This window comes from Haliotis rufescens, unplaced genomic scaffold (genome assembly GCF_023055435.1).
Source record: "Haliotis rufescens isolate VD_foot unplaced genomic scaffold, xgHalRufe1.0.p SCAF_5, whole genome shotgun sequence".
Classification (NCBI taxonomy): domain Eukaryota; kingdom Metazoa; phylum Mollusca; class Gastropoda; order Lepetellida; family Haliotidae; genus Haliotis; species Haliotis rufescens.
In genome coordinates, this window is record NW_025964223.1 from 50,400,326 (window position 1) to 50,417,524 (window position 17,199).

At 41.2% G+C, this 17,199-nt stretch overlaps 1 protein-coding gene and 1 long non-coding RNA gene across 10 annotated transcripts in view; one reads left to right on the forward strand and one right to left on the reverse strand.

Annotated features, from left to right (window-relative positions):
• Nucleotides 1-17,199, reverse strand: part of LOC124126903 (transient receptor potential cation channel subfamily A member 1 homolog) — a 78,210-nt gene that overhangs the window by 35,590 nt on the left and 25,421 nt on the right. For 4 of the 7 annotated variants that reach the window (XM_048383927.1, XM_048383929.1, XM_048383930.1 and 1 more), the window contains one exon: nucleotides 735-882. In XM_048383927.1, coding sequence (XP_048239884.1) covers nucleotides 735-882 — 148 coding nt within the window. Of the gene's footprint in view, nucleotides 1-734; nucleotides 883-1,134; nucleotides 1,232-9,563; nucleotides 9,683-12,477; nucleotides 12,789-17,199 lie in introns of those variants that run through there. The other 3 variants (XM_048383931.1, XM_048383932.1, XM_048383933.1) reach the window with 3 other exon arrangements.
• Nucleotides 6,041-7,937, forward strand: LOC124145250. Of its 3 annotated transcripts, none has more exons than XR_006862531.2 (4): nucleotides 6,041-6,808; nucleotides 7,099-7,230; nucleotides 7,331-7,433; nucleotides 7,650-7,937. It is a non-coding gene; the product is annotated as an uncharacterized LOC124145250 (long non-coding RNA). The 3 variants fall into 3 exon arrangements; XR_006862532.2 differs by having other exon boundaries at nucleotides 6,041-6,304; XR_006862530.2 differs by having other exon boundaries at nucleotides 6,041-7,230.

Below are 17,199 nucleotides of genomic sequence, written 5' to 3' on the forward strand. Positions count from 1 at the left end.
CCAATGTAGGAGTGACGGATATATCGGATGTATATTAATAGGTAGTTGATTTAGTATTAGGTCATGTCAGTCATTCCATTGGTCAAAGTTTGCGCAAGGTCGGTCTGACATGGCCCGTAATGGGATGTCCTCATATCTTTGTTTAGCGGTAGCGAGAACTAAGATCTGATTTTAATGAGATTGGTTTTTATTCCACATGATGTTAAAAGCAAACATGTACCCATTTCCTAGGTTTGGTGGATTAACCGTGGCTGCTACTAGATTACTAGAAGGCTAAGGAAGCAGCACTGATCATAGTCGGAGATGTGACATAACTGAAATACTGTTCAATGCAGCTTTAAAAACCAAACTCACTCACTCACATATCTGAAACTCTGTACCTGAGACTACAATAAATATTTAAAGATATAACTAACAAACATGCAAAAAAATGTTGAAATGAAAATATTGCTAAGATTATCAACACTCTGATAACTTTCAGAAGAATTTCTGATTTTCCTTATTCATCACAAAGTGACTACGTTTATTTAATGTCTTACATTTCCAAGCATGTTTGGACTTACAACCAACTGACAACCCCCTAAATGTTGAAAACTGTCCTCCCCATGTTGGTTTAATTGTGTGTGTTAATCATAAAATGGGGTAAAACTATTATAGGTAGGGTTAAATATATCAGGCATTTCCCCCATCATGAAATGACCGATCCCTTTGAGCAGACGACAATGTGTACTTACTTGGTGCAGGGTAAGATTAAGCGCCTCTGAACTGTCGGCGCGCTTCATACCCGAGGATGGGACGGTTGCCCCGGGGACATCGCCTGGGTTTGTGATCAGGTTCGCCATTTCCATCACAGCCTTGTCGGCAGAACTATCCGACAACCGTCTGAAATAACCAAGATCAAGTGTGTCAGACATTTCGTCTCCACGATTATCCAAGTTCTGTGCACCACTTCTGAGGGGCGAAACAGATCCGTGAATGGCTTATACGCTTCACAAGGCACACGTTCACATTCCAGGGCTTCTTGCGAGGCCGTTGTGTTCCATTTAGTGGGTGTGTTAGATTACTGTCGATGATCCTGACTGCAACAGGTCCGTCCTTGTGTTAGTAATTGTTCAAACAGACAACAAAACATACGTGTTAAACTGACGACCAACTATTTGTTTACAAGGTCTGTAACTCCTGATAGCCACATGTCACGTCCAGCCACTGTACGGAGTTCAAGGCGAAGAAGCCAAAATGACCTATAAATATACGGCAATATTCATTGGCCAGGTCCAGTCACGTGGGCTTTCTATTTCACAACATGCACCCTTTCAGCCTTTCACCAGATAGTTACTAACAAATAAGCTGAAATATTTTGCGTAATACCGATGTGATTCACGGACGTGAAATATCGACCGTACCTCACGTGAAGGGAAATATAATATATAATCTTTCCCAAAGGGATAACCAACCCAGTGAATATCAGTTGTTATCACGCAGAAACACCATTCAAAAAGAGCATATTGCTAAAGTGTTTAGAAATATTGACACGTGTTGATAATGTGTAACAGAGCTGTTATTCAAACGTACGTCCTCAAACGCATACCGTTACACTCAATAAACAAATATTTTATCAGGAATGCACCTCTAACCCGACCCCGGACACCGAATTCGAGTTTAAAGTACGTTTCGCAAGATGTTGCCAGCCGATCAATGAATACGCCCCACTCTTACGATATTCGACCATCTGATTGATTACTCAGCTACTGCATTGCTGCATTTCCCATGATTTGGGAGTTGTTATTAAGCGTCACAACAACGTTCCCATGAATTAGACCGCCTCCATGGTCTAGTGGTAGAGTGTCTGTCCGGAGAGAGGAAGTTCCGGGGTTCGGCCGCTTCATACCAGAAGACGTTAAAAGACGGTACTTGATGTTACCCTGTCTGGCGCTCGGCATTAAGGGGCTAAAACAAGGACTTTCGGCTCGGAGTCAGTATACTGCGTGTCTGAGTGGGGTATTCATGTTAAACTGCGGCATGGTATCTGTGTGGGCTAGCACTATAAACATCCGACATCAAGAGCGTCAAGACTGTCGGCTAGTGCGCATCATGACGCTTCTTGATCACAAAAACATATCAGTTCAGACTACCCTACAATGCATCATAAATACAATGTACATGCGTTAATATTTGGTGAACTACGGTGTATGTCCCATCCTTAAGATACTGACAGTGACATATTGGATATGACCTGGGTACTTCACGGCTTCATTGCAAAAGACAGATTTGAGCGCTCCGACTTTCGTAACTATAATCTTTTTAACATGCATGCAGATTAAAAATTATTTTGGGGAACGGGGAACTGATACGAACTGTTTAGCACTCAAATAGCCTCCATTCCGCTGTTTTGCATGAGACACAAGACGTGAGCGGGGTTTTACACCGATATTAGCTATATTCAAGCAGTACCACTGAAGAACAGCAAAACTGCTGGGGAAACTTGAAATTTGATTGGACCCAAAAATTGCAAACGTTATCAAAACTTTACTAGGCCGAAAACAGTCACCGAAATACCGCAAACTTAAGGTCCATAACACTACTGTGATACCCGTATCAAATACATCACCATCGAATAACAATTTATTGTTTGTTTCATTTGAAGCCACCATAAAACATGGGCGTATACTTTCTCAATTGCGTGGATCGATGTTCATGATGTTAATCACTGGTTTGTCTGGTCCAGACTCGATTATTTACAGACCATATACCCTCATATAACTGGAATAATGCTTAGTGGGGCGCTAAACAACAAACAAACATATTTTCTTTTGGCTTGTCAGTTAAGAATTTGATTACACAGAAACATTGTTCCCACGTGGGGAACATTTGTTTGTTGTTTTACGCCGCACTTAGCAAAATTCCAGCCATATAACGGCGGACTGTAAATAATCGAGTCTGTACCAGACAATCAAGTGATCGATAGTGTGAGCAACGATCAACGCCGTCGGGGTAAGAGGACACACAATCAACCAAGTCACCGAGCCTGACAACCGGATCCATTTGGTCACCTCTTAAGACCAGCCTAGGTTCTTACACGGAATGCCCATGCGAGTGTGGGAAATAGAACCGGGTCTTGAGCGTAAAGACCGAGACTAACGCTGAGTCTCTGAAAATACGTAAGTTTGATAAAAACAACCAACTCCAATTAAATTTAAAAGGAGACCCAATGAGATGGGAGATTCTGATCGTGAATCTGGAACATCTAGACCTGCTTGGTTTCATCTTCCCGAGGCAAGGGAGTTAACTGACTATAACAGTCCAGTTCTCACCCTTGCCGATCTAGGCTGGTATTATGGAGTTACGAGTCTATGCATAGACCATTCAAAATCGCGCAACGAAATTGAAATCCGGATCGTAAAATGTCGTGCAGATTTCAAAGGATGTGCACCGCCAACGCCTTGTCAACAGATATTTTCCCAATCTTTTCATGTTTTTAATCAAGATGCTCACGTGAGTTGATGCACTTCGCGATGTAAGACCCATTTTATCACAATATAGATCGTGATTATCGATTAAATCGTCTTGACTTGGCGCCGCCGTTTTGTTTGAAGCAAATGCAAGTGATACGAGAGGTGGAATCTGATTAGTCCATAGGAAAGGCTTAGAAGGGACATAACTCGTAACAGCCATTGGTGGCGCTACGATCGAGCCTTTGGAATTCAAGCCTAGTCCGCAAGGGTGGAAATTTTTAAAGTCAGTTAACACTCTTGCCTCGGGAAGTTGGCTTGGTTTAGGACTATAGCATTACAGTTAGGGCTGGGCGGAATGGAAAAAAGTAATCAAGGGACCATGAGAAAGGCTAGTGAAGACGGACCATTAACTGGACCACATTCGACTACTCAAACGTCCCTGACACAACTTATTAATTCAGTTTGCTTCAGAGTTATTCTCAGTCAGCCGTCATGGCCATGTTTACCGTCACGCATAAAACCTAAGCTATTTTATTTCTAAACCAATCACCAAGTCAAGGTGACAGCACCATAGGCTACAAACAGCCCGATAATGTTTAGAGCCTAAAGTATTTGTTTGGTTGTAGAGTCCGATATTACAAATGTCGTGTTTAAAAGGCTAATCAATTATTATTATTTTTTTGCAGAGTTACAAAACATGCCTCATGCCAGCACTATAGGCGTAGATTCAAAGCGATGTTACAATCAACAATCAACCGTTTCTTTGCCTGCATTTGCCTCATCCCCGTTTATCCAGCGCATTACATCCCCATTCTATGAGAACAAATAAATTGGGGATATAACACGCTGGGTAATCGAGGACGCGTGAGCCTATATTGGGTGACAACATCTCTCGCCAGTGTCACTCAAATCTGAAGGGTCTTCCTGTATAAGGGAGATAATACATTAGTGTTTGCGTGACATACTCAAACGCTCCTTAAGCATACACTTTAAATACAAGTGCACGTACCTGCTTAATTTCAATCTATTTCAGGGCGATGCTGATAAGGGAGGGAGTCTGTAAATACCGTATATCTTATAATTCAGTATCAGCTTTTGAGATGGCTGGAATTGCATATCCAAGTGCATAAGGGACACGTATACATCTAATATAACACATTCATGACATGGCTGCGGTAGTGTTATTTAAAGCGGCGTAAAACCATACTCATTCAAATATGTACATGTGTGTGTGTGGAACTATAGATCAACATACGACTGGACGATTTACGGGACACAGTTGGAGAGATGCCAAGTAAGGTTACAATGACATGAAATGTAATCACGCCTTCGTGGCCTAAAACGTCCTTAAGCATGTTATGTTAGCTTGTCTATGATCCAGACTACCTGATGCCTCGCAAGCCCTGCATAACGGGGTCAACCGTGGGCCTTCACCCTGCATGTAAGGTAACATGACAGTGTACGGCTCGTCGACGTCAGGCGGACATTCCATACAGTTAACGCTTACGGTGCCGTTCTCCGTTTAATCGTTACACGTGATCCAATTTTCTAAATTAGGAACCATTGTTGATTAATGTCTTCTGAATACATACACGGGATCCTAACAGCGACCAGGAAAGTCCGGATATCGGGGGTTTCCCTGTACACTACAGTCAGTGGGATCGATCATACTAAAGATATACGAAAAAACAACGTTCATGTGAAAATACGGTATACGATGTTAATTCTAACATATTCATGAATACAGTAGAACACGGATATAACGAACACGGATATAGCGAACAAACGGATACAACGAACTGTTAAAAAATCCCCGATTTATCTCCTATATAATATCATATAAAATTTACGTATATAACGAACTCTCTACAGCGAACTAACGGATACAGCGAACTGTAACTATTGACGTGTATAGCGAACTGAGAAATCTCTCAGTGTCAAGTGTCTGGCAAAAGCTGTTTGTATATACAGAAGTGGTTTTCATACGTACATATGATTTGTGTGGTTGTCATAAGTTCATATAAAAATCACTTGTGTGTATATGTGTTGTTAAGTTTACATCCGTGGGGGTGTTTCTGGGTAAGAATGTAGGTCCCCAGCAACCCATGCTTGTCGAAAGCGGCGACTAACGGGATTTCTATGAGCAACGCATGTAATGTGGATAAATGCTCAGTTAATTGTCCATGCTTGCCGTAAAGGCGACTAGGCTTGTCGTAAGAGGCGACTATAACGGGATCGCATGATCGGGTGGTCAGGCTCGCTGACTTGGTTAAGCATGTTATCGTATCCCAATTGCGTTGATCGATGCTCATGGTGTCAATCACTGGATTGTCTGGTACCGATTCAATTATTTACAGACCATCGTCATACAGCTGGAATATTGCCGAGTGCATCGTTAAACAACAAACAAACAAACGTGTTGTTTAGTGGCTAAAGCTACTTAATGTTGTCTTCGGTGTTTAAGAATAGAAGTCTTGTAAATGTTTCTCGAGGGTTAAATAACTGTATATTCTCAGCGGCCCTTGTCGTGAACTAACTGTGAAATACATGTATACATATATGACTACATTCCGCCTTACGTTAATTACACTCTAAATCTATGTGTTCTAATATAGAACTCTGGACGCGTCCATACGTTCTGCCACAGAATACGAATGTTCTTATTCGGGGAGCAAGTGTTCTATTGCTGAACGCCTGTGATCTTTTGTAGAACGCGTGTGTTCTCTCCTGGGAGAAGTCCATGCACATTAGCAGAGATAATGTACTGACTATTGTTAGACAAATTTAAATTCGACCATATATTTGTGTTTTCGGAATATTTATTTTTGAGAAGAAGAGAGGCTGGTAGATTGGTAAGTCAAACAGAAAATGTGTCATATTTTGAGTTTGATGAATGATAAATAGTTTATAAACATGGCATACCTTGTGTTCATAATAACTCATATGTAGCCTGACTAAATACAACAAGAAACATTACTGAAATACAACTCATTGCTAATACATGGAAATAACTTACTTGCATTATGGGACATTTACGTGTATCAGAACACTGGCATTCTGATGGCTAATTTTACCTGGATATTTTATGGGGGCTATGGAACATATACGGTCTATTTGCTGAACACATGCGTTCTCTCCTAGAACGCATGTGTTCTGCTATGTTCTATAGTGATAAGCAGCACACTAATGTTACAGGGGAGAACACGTGTTCCATTAATAGAACATAGGGGTTCTATTTATCTAACTAGCATTCGAAGCTGCCCATGTCCTGTGAACCACATCCGTTATGTGAGAAACTGACGTGACGTAGCATGTATTTGGTGCTACAATTTCCTATCATCTGAGGGGTATCTGTGGTAAGTATCCATCTAGGAATAATTTTGTTTCATATTTAATCCTTACCTAAAATTGTGTAATATTTCGGCGATATATTCATATGCTGATTGCATGCGAAGTAAAACCGGCCCCTTACGAAACTTATAGCAGACGACATATTCCCCGCCATTTTGACCGTCATTTCTGCCATTGTTCCACAAGCATTATTTGCAAATTGTGAGATGAAATCCCAATCCAAACTGCACTTGTGACATTTTGAAAGTTTCCGTTTATTTGAATGATGTTCAAATAAAATGAATATATATTTCAGGTTCTATATGAATCGCCTGAAAGTACGAAGCGGGCAACAAATCTCATGCAACAAATCTCTGAAGATCTAAATTTGGGATCCGAGGGCATGATCAGCATGCATCGACAATGCATCGAATCAGCAGAGAGTAGGGTAAGTATGTAATGAACAAAAAGAATTAAACCTTCACAGGACATGTTTTGGGCTATTTTATGTGAAATATTTTAAAAGAGTCTTGTTGTTTCTATTACAGGTTGCATTGCAGATAATCAGTACCATCCTTGGAAATTATTGCACACAGCACACGTCTACGCAAAGGAGGAAAAGAAACAAGGTTTTTCAGATCAAATAAGAAGGTACTTGTGTATATTTTGGTCTAGTCTTTATCCAAGTAAGTGATAACTTTGTCAAATAACATTTTGGGCAAAACACTTTGCAACCTATAAATAATGAAACAAATGTCACGGTAATCTTGCGTTTACTAACGAACATTTGTTAGAATAATGTCTTATGTAATATGTACGAGTTTGATAACTATATGACTATGACCAAATAAATGTTTGGTGTTGTAGGATGTTGCGGAGTCGTATTTGACATGAAGTTTCCTGAAGCATGCGATGGTCATGTCGCTGTTACGAACAACGTCCTTGGGGATATTTACCCACAAGAAACATCTGCGAAGTACTTGCGCTTCGTGAAAGACTTGACACTTAAGTTATCTTAAGTATGGAAGTATGCTTCACTTTGCTACATGACAGTTTGTAATGTTTCATGAAGAACTCTGACTAACATATTTAAGTGACTTGAATATCCATGATCATGACAAATAAATGTAATAAAGAATTCATGGTTGCAGTTCAGAATTTCGTCCGTGTGATTTTATGCCAGAGAATATGTATGGGTGTATGGTTCATATTCCTACGCCTTGAAAAAACATCGGGTAAATTGTATTCGACAACACACGATGAGTTGTCATTTCAGTACTGTGGAAGTACGTGTCCGAGAACATGTAGTGTTCTGAATCTCGGTCCAGAACACTTTACAGGCGTTCTAAAAGTGTTACATCGTCAGAACACGTTGAAGCGTTCTAAATATGTTTGTAGAACACTCCTGTTCTAGGTCGAGAACATCAACGTTCAGAATATTTTCAGAACACTTGGACGCGTTCTAAAAGTGTTACATCCATGTGTTCTGTCTAGTGTTCAGAAGTAGAACACTTGGGTTTAGAGTGTACAATGCCATTTACAATGCTCACACTGCAGTTCTTTAATAAACACCACATGCATGCACTTTATGGGTGCAACTCGAGTTGTGCAATGCTGCATTAATTACCATGGCAGCAATGTAACATACTCAGCATGCATGGCCTGACAACCGGAAGACGTCTACAAAATTACGTATTTGTGTTGCTATGGCAACTGGAGTCATCAGTGTATTGATGTCAATGCTTAATTCATTCAGTGTCGCATATAACGCCATTTTCGTAACATCGGGGTGTTTTATACTAGCTTTAACTTTTTTATTATATAATTAATTTCTCTGTTTAGAATTGTTATTCTGAAAATCTAATGCTGATTTACTGTGGAAAATGGCCAGCTAGACTTCCTATTCTTATCAACAAACTGGTATATCTATTACATTAATTGCATTTATCCATGTCGAGTTATTAAATTAATTGCCTTTATCCTTGTCATGGTGCTCGACTTGCCTATTTTTTATCATCGCGACTGTGTTTTCTATATTAAATTAACTGCATATATTTCTGTCATGGTGCTCGACTAGTGGCGTGCCAGCGTCATCTGACAGATCACTTTGGTATACTTGTATAACGAGGTCTTTTTGCCATTTGCTTACTATACATGGTGTATAGGATGTCGCATAATTGGTCTAATATTGACTGAACGTGATTAAAACACTAAGATCATATACATATTGTAGTATATAAATCCAAAAAGTTCTAACTATGTCATGTTGCGTGTACAACATATCGGTTAATCTATGGGCGTGGTCGATCACTATATACAGCTATTCGCGTGATATTTACCATTCGCCATACGTAGACGACCTATATGGAGTGTCCGACTAAGGTATTTGGACACCTGTCGATATAACACTTCCGTGTTGTATTAAACTACGGATATTAACAGATGTGTGTCAAAGGCCATTGTATTAAATTCGTTTGATGTTAACCAAATTAATATTATTTCAAGTGCGACGATGTTATTGGGTATTTTTCATAAACACGAGTGCGATGCGAGACGATAAGGGCGCTACAGGGGAGATAATTTAGTCTCAACTGTGCACGAACCCCAGTCTGATATATCACAGTCATTCGACAGACAGGCATATATTGTAGCACCGTATCGCCATTTTACATGTTCACAACAAAGGCTAGGTTGGTCCCCGGTGTAGGGTCTACATGGAGAATTAACGGAGATGAACGCAGACGAACCAGACTGATATTTGTGAATAAATTCATAACCAACCTCTTCTTCTTGAACGTTCCCACAACAGTGACGACGTCATGGCTCAACCGGTAAAACCCTTTCTTGGACATGATTATCCGTTAATCCTTGTGGTATTAATCCGAGCGTTAATCCCTTAATCACTCAAACTTCCATCAGAAGTGTTGCAGGCTATCACACAGACAACAGCATCCCGAGCAATTGTCCACAATATACCTCCAACTAACCCACGTAGGGTCCACGTGGTGCGAATTCTTAATCAGAGTTTTGACGTGTCATTCGCCTAAATAGGCAGCTCAACCTGAGGACAACACTCAGCATGGTATAAAAAGCACGCTGCAGGTTTCAAGAGCTCGTAAATTTTCAAGTCAAGCCGATTTACTGTGTTACATAATGATAGTTTCATGGCCCCCTGTAAATCGAACCTCGCGCCATGCTGATTGTACCACTCTGTAGCACCACCGATGGAAAATGGACGGATGTAGCATGCTATCATCATTACGTTATGATTTGTATCAACCACAAATATCACCTGCTTATGAACACGCTGTGAGTAATAACACGTCGTGACTGATGGCGATTGTTGGAGATTGACGCTGGCTCTTTGAAGACGGGCTCCTGCTGCGATAGACGGTACGCGATGGATGTTGATGATCTTGCTAATTTTATCACAAAACTCTCCATGATTAAATTTTTCTGAATAGGTTAAAAAGGTCATTGACTAACAATTTCTTATTTGAATTTCTTATTTCAGGACTAGAACTAATATGCATCGTCTTCTTCCCCGTCTTACAGAATGTTTCATAAAGGAAATACAATTAAATTGGCACATTTAAAGGGAGGATGATATGTATATGCTCATATGATATCTCATCTTTCTGAGGGCACGGTCGCTGGTTGACCAGTCATGTAAGGTGCTACAGTTTCATGTGCAGAGTTACGTCCCTTTACCGTGCCAGCAACCTTCCATCGTGGGTCGAATCCCTATTTCTAGGTTTGTAATCACCATATCCGTGCCCGTTAACGCGTTCCACCAAAGTGATGAACGTCCAAAACCTGCACCACTTCGTTCTTCCCTCACACAAAAAGCAGACACGCCATGAAGCACATAAAATAGTGTTCAAAGGGCGGATCCGCAGTAGCCCCCCCCCCCCCCCCCCCCCCCCCCTTCCTTTCACGTTAACTGCGCCATTTTTCATGAACACCCCTTTTTGTAACCCCGCCCCTGTTTGTATACCCTCATCTTTCTTCTGACAACAATACAAGTAGTAACAACGTTGTTCAGTCATGCGATAGTTGACAGGTAACTGAGCATTGATCCACCTTACATGCTTTGCTCATAGAATAGATTTTGACTTCTTTATATCTTCACTCCTCTTAAAATGTCCAGATAAAAAAACACGTCTTGTTAATTAATTAAATCAATCATGTTGACATGAGTATAGATTGCATATACGTCATACTTGCAACGGCAGCGTCAATACTACTTCTACGACTACATAAAGACTGTCTTACCCTGATACAAATATATATCAAATCAGCCCATGCAAGTCTACAATGTTTGACAAGTCTAGATTAATGCAGTATCTGAAAATGAAGAGGCACTGGGCTCCCTTTTATTATATTTATATTAAGATAACTGAACTGGGTTTTTTTCTGTAGACTAGATGTTAGTCTAGACTACATACTACTACGTCCAAATTATAGTTACATGATGAAGTTTCACAAACTGTAAGGGAACAGAAATTTGCCAAGAGAAGATGCTTGTTTTTGTATAGCTGATTTTAGTTAATAACTGATTGTTAATGCTTGTTTAGATTGTCTTTTACACCCATGGTCATTCCGATCTGACCCATAACATAGTTCTTGTAATTACACTACGCGTTGATCATGTTTGGTTCCATCACGGACTGTTATATAGGTCCGTGGTTCCATGTAAGAAAACGTACAAATTAATGGATAACAACTTCTTGTTTATTGCATATAGCGACGTTTCGATGTTGATTCTTACTCCGTTATCAAACTGGAGTGACAACAAGCAAGTGATGAGAGGTGTGTATAGGCATGAATTGTTGTGATTAACATAAACACTGATAACAACAGGGAAGAGATAACAAGTAGCATACAAATAATAGTTCCATGTTCACTTCACAGATATAGTTCTATGACTGAATTCTGGTATATGTCCACTGAGTGAGTGAGTGAGTATGTTTTACGCCGCTTTTAGCAATATTCCAGCAATATCACGGCGGGGGACACCAGAAATGGGCTTCACCCATTGTATCCATGTCGGGAATAGAACCCGGGTCTTCGGCGTGACGAGCGAACGCTTTAACCACTAGGCTACCCCACCGCCCTGTCCACTGAGTGAAATGGCCAAGTTTACAATAGACAATAAGAACTAATAATAACTTACAAAGAGTGCATGAACTGTTTTGTGAAATATTTCTTCTAGCTATGTTGTCCTGAAAACATATTTGATATCAGTACTCAAATACTAGTATACGTTGATTCAAAAATTCGCATAAAGAGAAGAGCAAATGTTCAAACATCGAATAGACCCCCACCGCCCGTACTTAAAAGGTAGAGTCAGGGTGGCGCGTGGGTGGTCACTGGAAAAGCCATTTCTTCACGGAATTGCGTGAAGTGACTTACAGTATAGCAGCCCCACAATGATTGAGTAGCCATCAGCTGTTGCCCAATACCACAGACCCATAACAATATAACTATCCAACTCGTATCGCATATAGCAGAGCAGTATATTCATAAACATTTCACACTAAGATGCCACTTGTCAGACAAGTGTACTTGCTTCGTGGTATCCATAAGAAACCTTTAACTGTACCACTAAACTAGGTCAAGCAAGGAATGTGTTTATGAGCAATTGACATGCGCCAAGAAACGCAGACAAATAAATCAATACCGATCGACTCACCCGTCAAAACTCCAAATTTCCGGTTGGACACCCGACAAGTTACCAGTCGATGCTGAATCGGGCCGCTGGAGTGTCCAGTTTGTACCTTGGTCTTCCTCGGACATTATCGTGCAAACATTGCAGTGTTCGTACCGACTTGGACTATATCCGAGTCCCTATAGTACAAACACGCCAACACCGTGACACAGGTATACAAATGTAAGCCTATATTGTATACACATATATGTATTCCTATGGGCTGATGGGATTTCACAATAACCGGCCAGTCTGGGTGTTTTTCGTGTACAGTCCGACCACAGTCACACGGACGTCTTACCCTGACATGACACTGCAACCTGTTTGGCCAGGTGTACAAGGTCAAGGTCGCTTGGTCCAGCCAGCTTCGGATATCATACCCGCAACAGCTTTTCAAATAGTTCGATTAATCCATTTGGTAGCTTGTATTACAAAAAAACGTTCATGTAATTTGGATGTATTGTCAGGCGGTTTAGCTGTACATGAATGACGGACGATCTGTTGTCAAACGTTCAGAGGTGGAATGTTTATACAAGGAATTTTGCGGTTGAGTACCCGAAGTATCTGCGGGAACAAGCCCCACCCATACCAGGTGACCCGAGGAATAATCAGGACTGGTAGCAGTTCCCCCTTGAATTACCAACCATGCTGTTATTCGTGTTCTATATGAGAACATTAATACTGAAAACAACATTGGACAAAGTTGCTACTGCCCTGTGTGTTTTCGTGACGCATTTCTTGAGTGTTAAAAGGGGGCAATGGTCAGACAAATTGCAACGGATTTGATTCAAGTTGCGCAATTGCCACATTTTTATATCTGTCAAATTTTATCATGTAGTTCAAACAAACTGTTAATGATAACCCAAAACTACAACGCAGTAGTGAATCTGTTGCACACAGGGCCAATCTCTTACACCACTACGTACGGTCATAACGAACTCAAAGAGAGCACTAATTTCTTGTTCGTTATAACCGTAGTTCGTTATAACCATATATACAGCAAATGGAAGGGGGAAAAAACTAGTTCGTTATATATCCGTCAGTTCGTTATGAGCATATATACAGCAAATGGCGGGTGGGTGGCGTTGGGTGGGGCAGTTCGTTATATCCGTCAGTTCGTTATAAGCGTGTTCGTTATAAACGTAGTTTACTGTAGACTGACAAAGGTCCCCAGCTACAACGTCGAGACCTGGACTGTATATGGGCAGGAGACCCTGTTGCCATGTCGCTCTTCAATATCACGCCTAACTGGGACATGTCAACCGTGTAGTTACAGGCCTATTATGTGCATGGAGAGCTTGACCTGATATACGGGCTTTCCCGATGTCAAGCTGAGACATCAACCCTGTTATTCTATTTCAGCTTTGTTATCTTATTTCTTTTGTTATTCTGACTGGTACATATATATACTGAACCGCAAAAGAAACGTCACCCCAAGTAACATTGCATGAAAAGTTGTCATGTAAATATTTGGGTAATTTTTGTCAAAGTTTCTAAAATTTAATATTTCTTTGTCCGGAAAAATGAAATTTGATGATAAAAAAACAAAGCTGATTACAATAAAACCGATCGCCCAAACGCATCACGGCAACGGCCATGGTAGCCCGATGCACGTGAGTTCCGTCCAAATTGAAATGCACATGCGTTTCCCCATTTCTTGCCCTATAAAAATCCACCCAGATCGGATAACATTCATTCGTTATTGAATTCCTACCACATGCCAAGATTGACAAGAAATAAGTGACACCAAGCCCTTGGAGGATTGCAAGCTGGACAAACTGCCCAGCAAGTAGCCAATGCATTCAAAGTCTACGTAAGTCCACTACAGATGACCGGCCACGTAATGGAAGACCAAGGGTCACCACCCGACGTCCGGATCGCCAGATTGTGCGACAGCATCTGCAAGATCGCTTTGTTACTGCTGCGGAAACTGCTCGACAGACCATGGGGACACACCGGCGACACATTAGTGTGGACACCGTGCGTCGACACCTCCACTGTCACAGGCCACACCGGTTCTGACAGCACGTCATCGCCGGGACCGTCTTCAGTTTCAACACAACACCAGCATTGGCGCCACCAGCAGTTGAGAAGAGTCCTCTTCTCAGACGAGAGCCGTTACTGTATCTTAACAACAGATGGCAGAGAGAGAGAGAGAGGCTGGCGACGCCGTGGGGAACGTTATTCGGATGCTTGTGTTGTTAAAAGAGACTCGTGGGGTGGCCCGAGCATCATGGTTGGGGGGTGGTCATTGGTCTTACACAGAGGGTCGGCCCTGTGGTCTTCCAGAACATCGGTCCAGGGAGAGGCAATGGTGTCACAGCAGCTCGGTACATTGATCAAGTCTTGAGCCCACACGCCATACCTAATTTGGCACGAATAGCAGAATGGCATCAGAACCATGCAGTGGCCTGCCCTCGGTCCCGATTTAGATCCCATTGAGCACCCGTGGGACGAGATTCAAAGACGGCTGAATGACGTCCGACCATGGCTGACAACTGCAGGTGAACTGCGTCAGGCGTTCCTCAGAGTGTGGGCTCAAGTACCTATGGCCTTCATCAACCGCCTCATCCATTCCATGTATCGACGTTACACGGCAGTCATCAATGCACATGGTGGACACACGAGATACTGACTTGTCATGCCATTTTCTCAGAGACTAGTGTTGTGTTTCACTTTAAGAACATTTGACACTTTAATTTCAACCTTGATGATCAGTTTTGCCAAGTTTCATCTTTTTAATATGTCTCAAAGTATGTTTACAGTGTTTGGACAAATAAGGTTTCTCATATCTATCCATGGTGACGTTTCTTTTGCGGTTCAGTATATGTCCTCTGTTTCGTAGCATTTATTCACCTGATGAAAGAGTAAGTGTATATACTCCGAAACGCTGTGTTCCTCATAATACAGAAGTTGGCGTCCACAAATTCTCTTACTTATATGTATCACTTCTAAATGCCATTCAAAGACTTGATTCTTGTTTATTGTTTGCGAAGAGGCCCATATCCATGTGATGTCATATCAACACGTGGTCGCAAATAATGGAAGATTGGGGCATCCATTGTTCACGACTTTACAGACGTTTTTTTTAAAAGGTGGCATCGTTCCAGCAATTAATTGATCTGAAGTTTCAACTCGTGATCAGGAAACCAACATGTTTCTATATTTTGTTAAAGAGTATTTGAGTAAATATTTAACATATCGGCAATATTGCAACGACATGTTAAAAATATGAACTTTGAAAAAATAACCAACTTTGATTTACTATTTATACTTCCCTTGTGAAATACATGTTTACCATTATTTGTGACTAATTAATTTACTCAGTACATCTGTCTTTCTTTGAGTGAGTATTGTTTTACGCCGCTTTTAGCAATTTTCCAGCAATATCACTGCGGGGTACACCAGAAATGGGCTTCTTACATTGTACCCATATGGGGAATCGAACCCGGGCCTCGGCGTGACGAGCGAACGCTTTATACACTAGGCTACCCCACCGTCCCCTGTAATGGTTTGCATATAAACATAAACATCAAACATGCATTTTTCAATAAGGCGTACTTGTCATATAGGGCCTAATCATCATTCCAAACTGACTTTCACGGGAGTTGTCGCTTGTGCGAGATTTAAGAGAATAACCAACGTGCAGCGATGGATATTTGTCTGACTTTTGTTTTGCAATTTTTTGCAATAATGACTCCTGTATTGCGATACATACCAAAATATATTGCATGCGGTCTTTCATCTGTTATGTGTTGTGAACTTGAATTAAATATACATACTCCGGACTTCCGCTTCACATTTTTGTCAACTTAGTTGTCCGCCATTTTGTTGGATACTGCTACCATGGTCACAACGCATGCGTAATAGACAGATTATATACAGGAAGCTGCTCGCGAAAAGTTTTGTGCCAACGAACTACTAGAAATTACGGATTATCTGACCCGAGTGAATGAATGGTGCTAATCCCGAGCCTTCGGCGAGGTACTTGCCTTCATTCACGAGGGGCAGATAATCTGTGATTCCGAGATTCGAGTAGGTTGTTCTATCTATTACACACTAACATTGTAAGAGACATGAAAAAAGGAAACGTATGCAGTGTCTTCCGTACAGAGAAATGTCACCGGAAGCACCCTATTATTCAGACCACTAAATGTAATTTGTGACGTCATGAACAATGGATGACATCATATCGCATTTTTCTCAACAATGAAGCATTCCGGACAACTGACCAATCAGCATTGAGAATCGCATATGTGGAAATATCGGAAAGTTATTGTTCGAACACTCTGCCCCTTATGGCATCTTCCCGAGGCAAGGGAGTTAACTGACTTTAAAAGTCCAGAGGTAACGGGATGCCCTTATGGGGAATATCAAGCGATATTTATCAAAAGATATCGCTACAATGAAATTGCATCACACTGTTTGCATGCCATTGTGACGTCATCGTTACCATGACGTCAGTATCAAATGCCATCACTAATCTGTGTTGGGTATATTTTCTCCTCAGGCATTCCTTTGGTTAATTTGACGCCCAAAGTCGCCCAAAGTTATGTGTAAGGCGTGAATATAGATTATTCCATTAAAGAACCCTCGTGTATTCAGGAACCCCTAAGTCTCTAAATCTGAAAATGAGATGGAATGGGATGCTAGAGCCGAGAAGGGTAGTGGTGGCGGGGTGATTGCTATAAAGTATATGCCATAGGG